The sequence below is a fragment of the Anoplopoma fimbria genome, chromosome 11 (assembly GCF_027596085.1).
Source record: "Anoplopoma fimbria isolate UVic2021 breed Golden Eagle Sablefish chromosome 11, Afim_UVic_2022, whole genome shotgun sequence".
Taxonomy (NCBI): Eukaryota; Metazoa; Chordata; class Actinopteri; order Perciformes; family Anoplopomatidae; genus Anoplopoma; species Anoplopoma fimbria.
The window spans coordinates 15,822,663-15,835,785 of NC_072459.1; the positions used below are offsets into that span (position 1 = coordinate 15,822,663).

A 13,123-nucleotide genomic window follows, 5' to 3' on the forward strand; every position below is an offset into this window, starting at 1 on the left:
ATCTGTTAGGTTTTAACTTCTCCCTGATCAATTCCAACTGTTAGTCTGAGATTCTGATTTTGGTGATACGTGTTTATGATCCTTAAAACCAGAGTTGGATTTTCATGTATTGGGTCACAGAGCCCACACATCTTTATCTTCATTGATAGTATTTATTATAGACAGGGCCTCTTGTGTTAACAGACACTGAATCGCTCCTTTGTCTCTCCTCCTTGTCTATTGAGTCGGTTGAAGAAGGGACCGTCGTCACTGTGGGATGGGGTTATTGGCTTCTTTGCTGCCGTTCGCCTCTCTGGCCATAACTCTGAGCTCAGCGAGCATGTTTCTCACACCCCTCACTCCAGCTGGGGGACAGGAAGCGACTCTGTCTGCAACTGCGACCGTCGAGCTGTTGTGTCTCGTGAGCGTTGCGATGGCAATGTGTAGGGACGGTAAGAATGCAGCACCCAGATGCTGGATCTCGAGGAATCCCACTGCTGACGCAAAGCCGGGCAAGAGGAATCTGCTGCCACATCAATGTTAAACCAGAGACAAGACTCAGACTCAAGCAATGAAGACGGATGAATCATTTTGAGACTACAGACCTCTTCATTGTTTAAAAAAAAGACCAGCCTAAGGGCCTTTTTCACATGAAGAAACTGTGGTGTGAACAGCAGCCTTACAGACAAGTCACATGTTTCATTATAAAAATAGTTGTCTGAATAAGGTTATTGTTCAAAGATCAGCATTTTACTAAATTATTTGATAAAATGGGAATTTTTCAGCAATGGTAGGTTGTGTTGAGATGATTTTCAATCACACAAGGGAAATAACCAAAAAACTCCAATACAAAGGAGAATACCCCAAATCTATTCTGACATCTCTCTCATGTAAGAGTTTTCCAGCACCTTTGATGTCATTTCACCTTTGTCTGGACGTTTAACGTTAATGAGGAGAACAGCACATGTCGACTGCAGTATGTGATCTGAGGCACTGATCAAAGAACCCAGAGGCAGATCAGTCTTATGATCAGGCTGAGTCGACTGTGAGACTCGGACAGCCAAGAAAATTTGTGAATTAAATCAATTCAAAGCTCTCAATGATGAGGCCTAGAGATGTGTTTCCTTGTTGCTTATATGCGCTTAAATTCCCAGAAAAACACATTTCCACATGTACTCAAATTTAAGGTTATCTTTTTGTCATCTTTAAGGGATTTTGATAGAAAGAAACAGTGTTTGTCAGTTCAAGTGTTACATCCTGGTACCACCAGCTGAAGTACAAGGTAGTGTAAAGTATTGGGTGGATTATGCATTAAAAGTTATAAATTACACATCTTTTTGTTGCCATTTTGTGTCTCTTTGAGGTTGTTTTGCAACTGTTTGCATCTAATAACTATCAACTTTACAAAGTGAGATTTAGGATAAAAAACTATGATGATCTCTTAACAACACATTGTTAAAGATTAAACCAGTGATTTCAACTTTTTTGGCTTGCGACCCCTTACAAAAAAATCTGTCTGGTTGGGCTCTCTTGTTTTGTTTCAGATGAGTTGTTTTTTTCAGTTCTACCAGTATTTTCTTCTTTCCTTTTCCACTAATCATCACATAACCTCAAATGTATCTTGTGACCTTTTAGAGGGGCCGGACCCCTGAAGGTTGGGTACCACTGGATTAAACTATTTTTCTGTATATAAAGTAGGTCAAATCATCTCCACCTGGAGCAGCTACAGCAGTTAAAATTCTGCTTATGCAGGGAGAGTACTTTACTTTTGATACTTTAAGTACATTCAGCTGAAAACACTTCAGTACTTTTACTGTTGTAAGGGCGTGGCAGACATGAACGCCTAATGTGTTCAGACACACTAATCCTGTCACCTTCCTGAAATGAGCCGTAAACAAGGCAGGAATGTGAAGGTGAGTTCACAACATGTCGATGAGCAGAAACTAAAAGGAGCTGGAATGTTATTGACAGTCAAACTGGCCCATCTGCTCAGTATAGTGCCCATAATAGGCTTTAATGCCATGGCATTCCCCCATGCTTGTCATGGAGATTGCCATGCATGTCACTCCCAGAATGCAAAACTTGAGTTCTTGGTTATGAGAAGTCACGGCAAAACCATCTTATATAACCAGCAGCTAATAATTGTGCGTTCGGGCTTCTCTCCTCCTCTAACGTTATCTGCTGCTACCACAGAACGCCTGCTTTCTAAAAACCTCAAATTATAGGCCAAAAAAGTACTTATATAATAAAAAATAAGCTGCTGGACGACTTGTACCCGCAGGATCATACAGTACTGCACGTTTCCCAGAGCTTTCTATTGACCTTTGCTCTGTCATCTCATAAATGCAAGATTCAACTGCCGTCTATCACAAGGGTGTCTGAGAAATTCACCAGCATGTCACAGTGACCTCTTCTATCTCTGTCTGAACAGAGCATGGACATATTCTTGGTACAGGGGGAGGAACACAAATCTACATTAGCAATAAATTGAAGGGCCACTGACATGACAAAAATAGGGAGTGATGTGTGATTAGCACGTAGCACCGTTTACAGTAAGCGCAAGCACACTTAAAGGACTTGGCTCTCGGTCTTGGTAATTTCAAGTGAAGGAAATGATGTTAAGAGGTGATAAGACCCAGATGGTCCGTTGGAATGTTTTCTCACTGCATCCGTGGCTCATTCTGGGAGGTTGTGTAGAAAAAGTACATTTACATAATCCAGTGTTTGGAATAAAAACTCCTGATATAAATAATAAAATATCTCTCTCTGGTGAGAAGGGAGCCAAAAAGTGTTTTAGATTTCAAGAGGCATATTATTCTTCTCTTTAATTTGATATTTTTATGAGAATTTATGGTATTTTCCTTTGTATTGTATTTGTATATTTCCTTGTATTGTCTCTTTCATGTGGCACATTAACATTATCAGCATGATATTTCATGTTCTGGACCAAACACTAAATGGAAATTTGAAGTTCTATCAAAGTTAAATAGCCAGGAGATGACCTCAAATGACCAGGTTTGAGTCGAGATGAAAGATAAGAAAAGATAAGATAAGATAAGATAAGATATAAATAAACATAACTGTTGTTCAAACGTAGAGTAGCACAAGTAGAGAGGAGGTCAGAGATCTGACCTGTTGGCATCAAAATAAACTGAAATCTTCTCCTTAATTTATTGCCACATGAAGTATTGCTACACAAATGTCCTTTAGCCATGAAATTCAGTTGTCTTTCACAAGCCGTTCTAACCACAGACTAATTGAAATTGACAAGAATTACAGCGGGATGTGGAACAGAAAACCAACATTACATAAACCAAATGTGTAACTTAGATACTCTGAGCTCTTATGTAACTTATGTGAGAGATTCAAGGTGGAGTTTTATCTACGTTTTTATTGCAGGGCATGGCAATCTCTGTTTAACTTCAGCTTTTTTTTTTATATAGCATAAGCAGAAACCGTTCAGGAGTCAACCAATGAGAACTCCACAGCGTCGGAAAAAATAAACAATGACAAACGGGGAACAGGTATGTCAGAAATGAAGACAGGTGACATTTCTTTCTATTCAGGTGTGTGAGAGAAGTGTTGAAGTAATAACAAGGATTAACTCTCAACTGTGGGAGTGTGGGACATGTACTGGGCCTGTGCCGAGGAAATATGATCCTATAAATGCCTCAATTAGAGAACGGGGGAGAGAGAGGTTGATAGGCGTTCAGCGGGTTTTTGCATGCCGCAGGTGTAAAGTGTTATGTCATTGTGTTCTTCGCTCCTGGGAACCAAAAGTCGAGGCAGAGGTAATGCATCTGAGGTATGGGCCGGCAGAATGGGTTGCATTCTTGTTCTTTTCTAAGGTGCCTGGGTTTCACTGCAGCTTCCTTGAACTGTTAGCTTATGCGAGAAAATAAAATAGGTGGGGTATCCTCAAGCAGCAGAAAACAAAAGAAAACAACAACAATGTAGAAGCTAAGACAAATATCCGATCAGGACTTTATTATTCAGGTCTGAGCACTGCAAATCACAACTACAGAGCACATTAGTCTACTTTGGTGTGGACTGAGCATTTATGGGCCAGGGGAAGTGAGTTTGCTATGAGCACACGGGAAAGAGCTTCAGAAAAAGAGAAAAAAGATGGATGCATAGTGTGACAGCCAATTGCAATTGCAAATGCAAATGTATTTTTATTTTTATTTGTGTGGTGTGGTGTTTATGTTTGTGGGAAGGTCTTTAGAGGAAGTCTTGTCACTTACTGTCATTCGTGCTAACACAATGCCATGTTATGTCTACACACTTAGTTACAGTGTGTCCGGACACAGATGTAAACAGAAGGTGTCCTGGTAACCAGGTGGTGGGTGTAGAGCGCGCCACTGATTTCACTGTCTGTTAGAGGGCAAGAAGGTGCACGGGAAAAACATTGTTTAGAATCAATTCAGGCAAATAGAAAGAGATGCATTGATGGTACAGAGAGACGAGAAGGAGGCGTCTGACGTGAGAACTGTGCAGGGAGAGAGTGGTGGTGCTAAAACATGCCTGCATTTACTTACTGAGAAGTGTTTTTTATGTGATAGCGGGTAAATACCAGCATGGCTGAGTCACTTGCCATGCCCCGACACACCACCCATCACTTCATTTCACCACATCACAGGTGAGGTACTGAAGCATGCAGTGCCTGGCATTCTCCACCTGCTGCGCCTGGGGCAACGAGACAGAGAGCGAGGAAAGAAGAGATGAAACACTGGAATGTGTATGATAAAACATTTTCAGCCTCCATAAACTCATATTTATTTTTTGATAATGTCTAGAGTCAGCACACTTCCCTATCCATTCGCATTCAACCATTGAGCCCCTGAAGCTAACCAGTGCAACCATAGTCGTGTGCCCTCGCCAACTCTATTTTCTCAGCCAGAACAGGGATTTGACCCAGCAAACCTCTGCTGATCAGATCTGCACTTTCACAATCTCAGCTTTCCATTACGTTCTCTAACCAGCTGGATCTTGCAGCAGAACAAGCCTCCGATACGTAGCTCAGATACGTTTGTGCCCGTGGACCAAACAAAATTCACCACAATGGTGCAGCTGCAGGGGGGAATGCATGCACACTGGAACCGTCCTGCGCTGATCTCCTGCTAAATCTGTGACTATGACTTCAGCGCTCTGAGCTAAATGCAGGTCAGGTCTATAGTCTCCGGACAGAATCGAATGCCTGAAGGCCCGAGAAAAGAGCAGGAACAGGATGTTCCCAATCTAACAGAGCGAAAGAAATGCCTTGAGCGGTTGACTCAAGGCGGAGGGGGCATTTCCCATGACACAATCATCGCTACTTCCTGGAGCTCGGAGGTTTTGTACACAAACTGGTCCTGTGGAATGCAAAAATCCCCGCGGGTCAGGCAGTGGCCCTGAGGGTTACAGCTGACGTAAAGCTGCATGTCCAGCAGGCAAACTAACCCCGCATCCCATATATCAGCAAGCACTGGGAAAATACACGTGTATAAAACATGACGCCCTAATCCCCTTCTCATGACTTGACCTGAGTGACCTTTGACCTTGTTCTGGGATGGAAGTTTGGCCAGATCCCTCCCTTTGGCCCACAGCAAGACTGTAATGTTCTTGCACTTGAAATATCGATGACTGTACTGTAGGGGACTTCAGCACTATAACTGAAGTTCTTGCAGCTTTGTCATTAGTAAAAGTTTCAGACAGATTGCATTTCTTTCTATAAGAATATAACTTGCATGTAGGTACAACTCTAAAATGATCAGGTAGGAATAATAATAATAATAATTATAATAATAATAATAAAGTTTTAGCTTGTTATACTAAAGTGGTTTCAGGAAATTCTATTCTGTATATTAGACATTTAAAACGTGCTGATTCTGCCTCTGTGTCGGTGTGGTCATACTTTCCACACATCCTCTCCCGTTTCAGCCGTGATGATTTTACCATCCCACTCCCTCTATGTTTCCTTGTGAAAAACGCGCGTTGCCTTTCTCAGGCTTTCTCTTTACCCTTTATTGAAGTAAAGCTGCCATTCATCGTCAGAGGAGTCGGAGCCACATCGCTCATCAGGCGGCAGTTTATAAGTACCTTAAGTTACAGATCCTTGGTTTGGGTTTTTATCATCCTGGATTAAATTCTCAGAGGGAGGAAATTATTTCGATCTATCGGTCCAGTCCCAGCTGTCCTGGAGGCTGGATAGGTTTTTTGCAGAATAGGGGATAGTTTCTATTTTTCACCACATATCCCTGCAACATCTGATATAAGAATGCTATATCTCACCGCAACATTCACAAGAAAATATCTTCACTCAAACATTGACAGTTTACTTTGGACATTTACCATACCAGTGAGCAAAGAGCTACATACACGCACACATACAATAGAGATGAAAGTCTGGAGAGACCCCATAGTAACATGTCTCCAGACAAAATGTAACTTAAAAAGTGAAAGAATCGTGAAGCTCCATGAAGTGCATGAATTTGATGAAATATTATAGCTTAAAAGAAAGATATCAAATGTATCAAGTGTGTGTTGAGAAGAAAGGGCAAGAAAAGGTCCCAGACACAGAAACTCTACCTCATCAGATGCAGACGCATGGTTATAATCATAAAATCCATCATGTCCAGACAAAAAAACTCAAATGGAGGTTTTCACAAAGTGAAACAAAACCTCTCCGACAGATTGAAAGGGAGGAATTTGATAGAGTAAAAGCAGTGGTATGAACTCAAAGGCGTGGAGACCACACCAGACAAAAACACCAGTACAAAAATTTGATTTCTGTCTACTATATCCTTATTGTTAGTTAAGTAAGTGAAGGGGCCCGAAATGTGGACCTATTTATTAAATGAATTTCTATTTGATCACACTTACCACCTGGCAACTACAGAATTAAATCAATGGGGTAGAGTTTATGGAAATTGTGTCTCACGTTTCTACGTAACAACACATGTTATGTATATTACATGATGCCGTACCACACAGTTAAAAGTTCTTGTTAAATCTTGTGTTTTGCTTCAGATATGATATATAATGTATCTTATTCTAAAGTCAAAAGGAGGTTTGATTTTCTTTATAAAGTCTTCATCAAATGGAGGGGGCTGATGTAGATACAACCTTGGCTGGTACTGTACATTCTTAAGAAGAACAAGTTTGGTATTCTCAACTTCAAAAGGCCAATTAACTGTTTTATGTTGTACCTGAGAAGTGAGGCTGCATCTCTTGAGAAAACATTTGCATTTTCAGCTTGGCCTTAAACGCCCCCAGTAAACAACAGCCTCATTTTGCGTGACAATTCAGCTTCACCGCATCCACCGCGACACGTCTTCATCTGTTTCACTTCTGCTCATCACTCTCACACAGGACATCCTGTCGAGCACATCTGCTTCAGCAGCCATACCTCTTTATTGCGTCTGCACCATGCACTCATTACCTGTGTTGGTCCTGGAATAGCAAAGCCCAATGTGACTCCTATGACCTGGTCCTGCACAGGGTGAGCACATCAATGAAATGACATTGGAGAGCGGTTATGAAGCAGAATCTGTGGCTCCCTCTGTCTCAAACATTTCCACAACTTCCAACAACCACTCTACCTTTCTCCCAAAAATGACACACGGCTGTGCATGTGGGATGTAAGGTCTTCAGAAATCTGTTTACATTTGGGTTATGTGGGCCTATCTTGTCCAGGAGGTGTTTTAAAAGCTTTTCCAGACCACTGTGAACCTCCCTTCCATCTTCTCTTGGTAATTACTGGGCCACATGGAGACTGACGGCCACATGAAGCAGCAAGCGGCCTACTGCACAGACCATGAACCATCGACTGCAGCATGCTGCAAGGATGGATACAGAGACAACTAATGGAGGAGGTGAAGCCCATACTTCTATGTGTCTGCATGGTTGACGGAGAGGACTAAAGATGTGTTTCTTCACTCCTGCTTAAGCAACATAAAGGTGCTTCATCACTTCTTCAACAAGAACAGTAACACTGGAGCATGCACACATGCAGGTACAAGTTTCATGACCCTGAACAAGTTTTATTGAAATGACGAATGAATCACAGGATACAATAAAACAGCTCAAACTCAGAAACGTCTGAGTCTGAGGTCAGGCGGTTCAAGATTGCTTGGGAGTCGTAGGTTTTTGAGAGAGAGGGTTCAAGGCCCTGCTGTTATCTGTCCCACAGACTCTGGGACAGCAGCCAAGCTGATGCCATCTCAAGAGGAGGAACGCAGCAAAATGGCAGGAAATTCCTACTTGGTTTGCTCTCAATGGCAGGAGAAATCCTTTCAAATGAGGCTGCTGAAATGTTGCACAAATATGCAAGTTCTTTTGACTGGTCAGAAACACAGCTGTAGGAGTAAGCGCATGGGACGGAAACCAGTTTAAATGCAGGGACATGGCAACAAGGCACAAAATAGGAAGAAGATAGGAGAGGACAGTGAGGAAGAGAATGAATGAAGTCAATTTTCCTATTTATATTCTGAACTCTTTACATTGCATTTCCTGAGAAGAAATAGCACTTGATTAGATGCAATGTTCTAGTCAGTCCATGGTTCTGTTAGATTTTACATAAACTCTGATAGAATAATGTTTTGTATCTGAGGATTTGGCGCCACCTAGTGTAGAATGCATATAATGGCATCTTGTTGTCTCAAATAACTTATTTTCCAGTTACTGCTCAGAACCTGCATGAGTGATTACTGATGAATAACAAACACTTCTGCACCTTGGCTTTAGTCAGATTTCTTCCTTTAAAATGGGCCAAGTTTCCTCTCAGTGCAACATTGAAAGCACCGAAAAGCATCTTAGTTAAGCACTTTAGTCTCCTGACACAAAACTGTTAGCTCTGCTGTAATTGTACCACCAAATTACACAAAATATCCAATAAACCTACCAAAAAATATATTTACAGTACGTGACTGCAATTTGCATAGCATTACAGTTACATTATGATATTCCTTCTGAAAAAGTTAGTTGCTACCAACCCCTTCTGCCATATCCTATTGGTCTGGAGTAGATGGTATCTTGAACTGGGCAGTTGATGGGAGCAACTTCAAACTAGCAAGTGCTGTACCTGATGAAATAAAATGTCTAACAGTGATTGATTAGCAACACTATTTTGAGGATGGAGGTTCATTATTAATCTTGGGATCAGTGTGTTAAAGGGAAATATCTTATAATAGCTCCACTTACTGTCTTTTTTAGAACTTTCATCGTCTGATGAAAAACTTGAGATGTGGTCAAAAGCTCAGAAGGTAATGTTTGAATTGAAATTACTTGGTCACACATTTAAAGAAGCCATCAGCAAATGACAACTCCCTGTGAGACATACCTTACATAACAATTTCTCTCACAAGCTTGGGAAAAGGATGCAAGGTCTTTAAATCTTATATTTTATAAGAACAGAACTTAACAATTTCCCTCCTCGACCCCTTGAACTCAAACCCCATTGTGCTCCTTTCTGGCTATTCTCAGCTCATTGTTTGATGTGGTCGATGAAGCAGCCAGGCCGGAGGCAAGTGTGACCGATATTATGAAGCTTTGCTGCCACCTGGTGCTTATATTCTGTGCAATTTAAAGTAGCGCATGATGTACCAGATTTTTTTGAACTCTGCAATTATTCCCAAAAGCTCAATTTCTTTTAAATAAATCAATTCAGTCAACACCTCAAAAGATACATTTAATATACACATACACCATCGATCATTATGTTGCTGGAAGTACACGAGCACCCCCACAAAAGGCACAAATGTTTCCCATGTGACTCAATAGAAAAACAAAATCATACACACCAACAAGGACATGTGAAAAGATGGGAGGACACCAGGTGGCAGATAAGATGTTTAGGATTAACTGGCCTTGTGATAGAGAAATATGCAAAAACACTGAGAAGGAGAGCTTTCACATGCCTCCATCTTATCCTCCGTCCTCCAGCTGCTCTCATCTTGAGACAGACCAGTTGGTGGCTCCATGGAGAAGAAGGTGGTGCTGATCACAGGCTGCTCCTCGGGAATCGGTCTCAGCCTGGCTGTCCGGTTGGCCTCCGACCCCAACAAAACATTCAAAGGTAACCACGGCCGATACCGTCTCTTATTGCATTACTTATATCCGCACTGGGTGGGGAACTGTTGAAATCAAAGACTTTATAAGCCCATGGAGACACTATACACTATGATATGTTGTACAGTATGTGCTGTATGTGGTACTCTGACACTGCAATCAGAGGTTTTCTGAAACATGTATGTGGTTTGTATGATTTGCAAAACATTAAGTGAAATCTGTATCAAGACATATATACTACTGATTGTAAGTCGCTTTGGATAAAAGCGTCTGCTAAATGACTGTAATGTAATGTAATGTAATGACATGTCACTAAATGCTTTCTGTTTAGTCTATGCCACGATGAGAAACCTGGCCAAGAAGGAGCGTCTTTTAGAGTGCGTGAAAAGCCTGCACAAGGACACCTTGGACATTCTCCAAATGGACGTGACGGTCCGGCAGTCCATCCTGGATGCGAGGGACAGGGTTGTGGAGAAGCGAGTGGACATTCTGGGTATGTTCTTGTGTCGTCGCATTCTCGTTAAGATTGTAATTTGTATGTGTGTGTGTGCGTTAATGGGCTTATCTTCGCTACGCACAGTGTGTAATGCTGGAGTGGGTTTAATGGGGCCGCTGGAGGTGCAGTCCTTGGACTCGATGAGGCAGATCCTGGAGGTCAACCTCCTCGGTACCATCCAGACCATCCAGGCTTTCCTGCCGGACATGAAGGCTCAGGGCCAAGGCCGCATCCTGGTCACCGGGAGCACCGGAGGGCTTCAAGGTGAGTCAAGCAAAGAGTCAACAGTTTGTTCCACGTGTGCAGTTTTTCTAACGATTTGACAGGAATCCCATAAAGAAATCATTGTTGATGCTTGCTGCCGTGTGTGAAATTGCCAAAATAAGCCATCTTCCTGCTTCATGCCCTTTTGCAGGTCTGCCCTTTAATGAGGTGTACTGTGCCAGTAAATTTGCGATAGAGGGAGCATGTGAGAGTTTGGCCGTCCTCCTGCAACACTTCAATATCCAGTGAGTTGTGAATGTGTAATGTAATCTTATTTTCCTTAGTTTTAGATGCTGTTCACTGTAAAATGCCGATTGTGCTTCATCCTGCAGCGTGAGCCTCATTGAGTGTGGTCCAGTCAACACTGACTTCCTGGTCAACCTGCAGAGGGCCGAGCTCGGGGATGCGTCTCTACAACAGGTCGACGCCCTCACCCTCAGCCTCTATGAAAAATACCTGCAGCACTGTGGCTCTGTTTTCCAAAACTTAGCACAGGACACGGAGGACATTGTGAAGGTATATTGAAGAAAAAATGTAAGCATTAAGCACTAAGTAGGAAAAAAGTGCAAATATAAAGACTGCAGGATTCAATAAACAGATGTGCACAAAGCCAAAAAACATTTTGCTCATATCGCAAATTGCTTGTTCTAGATCATGGCTGCATAACATATCATATATCCTTCTAGGAACAGTTCATTTTTTATAATTCTGACAGCACCTTGAAACATACTCTGTCTGTATATTGAAAACTTCAGATTTTCATTCTTAAAGTGCATTTAATATGCTTTTGGTTTCACTTGAAGTACATTTTTTCTATAATATACTTTCACTTGTAATTTTGTATTTTTATATAGCTACTTTTACTTTCACATAGGATCAGAATACTGCCACGGTTTGAGTTTATCACAGCAAATTAAATAAAGTTAGAGTGTCAAGAGTGTAAGAGCACTGCTGCTTTTAACCCTGTGGTGTACTTTTTTTTGTCTCCAAGGTGTTTCTGGATGCCATCCAGTCACCCAGCCCTGCTTTCAGATACTTCACCGGCAGTGGAGTGCCTCCTCTCACCAAACTGAAGTTCACAGATCCAGATGGCTCGCAGTACATCAGTGCTTTGAGCAAAATCATGTTCTCAGCTGAGGAACAATAATTTTGCCTTGTTTTCATGTGCACAGTTCAAAAACATTTTTTATTTCTGTTTCGATTTACGGGGGAAAAAATGACTCACTGTGGTTGCTCTAAGAGCAGTCAGATCAGTTTTGTTACTTCACATGAAGCGACTCCATGCTTCTATTTTTGTATGTAACTTAGAAAAGTTATATTCCTTATCACAATTTGAAGTTATAATCAGTTTCTAGAAATATTTGAAAAGGGTTGCGTTTTGAGTGCATTCCTGTCTTTTGATAGTGTTCTTGCCACACTGGTTGGCATATTTTCAAAGGGATTTGAGAGCTTCTGGACAAGTTTTGACCAAATTGTTAAATGTAAAACACTCCAAGCAATTATCTTATGTTATTTTTGATTGTCTTCCTTAAGCAACATGAACACGCTCTAAAGCACGAAATTAAGAAATGTTTCAATTATTTTCTTGTGTTTGCTGAATGGCTTGCTTTAAAATGTATCTTAAGGGATAAATTAATAAAGTATTTGAACTGAACTGAAACGAGTTTGGATGAAATTTGTTATTACACTCACTGCAAAATATGTGTGCCTTACTTACTTAGAGTGTCACAGGGAGTGCGTTAGGGAACACGTGAAAATACTGCTCAAATTCTGCATTTTCGCCAACTATCTATTTATGGGAATGTCAGATTGATAATCAGGAGATACGGTATGTTGTTGAAGTGGAAAAGGAACATTCATTACAAAGAGAAGAGTTGAAAAACACTGTTTGTAACAGCTATTTATTCTGGAAATATCCTTTCACTGCAATGACTCCTATGTAGTCGTGAGACAAATTGCATGAACATAAGAAAATAATCTAATATTTATTACTGTAAATCCTCTATTACCTTTATATTCCTGAGTTGTTGTAAGTAAATTGTAAAGACGACGTTTAGCTTCCTCAGCTGGGTTTTTTGAATTACTGAACTGTATAAATCTGAACGAGGGCCGGCTGGAACAGCAGCCATCCCCCGTGTAATCGTTGGCTCAGCCTGGGTATGTTAAGCCCATGAGTATGTTCTCTTATAACCCGAGTCTATGCGTTACGTTTCTGGCCTTTGATGGCATGTCTGAGGTTCTTAAAACCCTCCCTGACCAAGTACCTTAATTCCAGTCTGAAGATCCTGAAATGGATCCTGCTGTACCTGTTCTGTAACACCTAATACAGCCTCACCC

At 41.3% G+C, this 13,123-nt stretch overlaps 1 protein-coding gene across 2 annotated transcripts; it reads left to right on the forward strand.

The window, feature by feature from the left end:
• The first annotated feature begins 9,923 nt into the window (after positions 1 to 9,923).
• hsd17b1 (hydroxysteroid (17-beta) dehydrogenase 1) lies at positions 9,924 to 11,991 on the forward strand. 2 transcript variants are annotated; one of them, XM_054608072.1, is made up of 6 exons: positions 9,924 to 10,033; positions 10,358 to 10,519; positions 10,607 to 10,786; positions 10,938 to 11,031; positions 11,119 to 11,302; positions 11,778 to 11,991. In XM_054608072.1, exons 1-6 carry the CDS (start codon positions 9,937 to 9,939, stop codon positions 11,931 to 11,933), a joined length of 873 nt encoding a protein of 290 aa, XP_054464047.1. In that variant the 5' UTR covers positions 9,924 to 9,936; the 3' UTR covers positions 11,934 to 11,991. The 2 variants fall into 2 exon arrangements, with proteins under 2 accessions (XP_054464047.1, XP_054464048.1); XM_054608073.1 differs by having other exon boundaries at positions 11,119 to 11,320; positions 11,778 to 11,856.
• Positions 11,992 to 13,123: the final 1,132 nt, after the last annotated feature.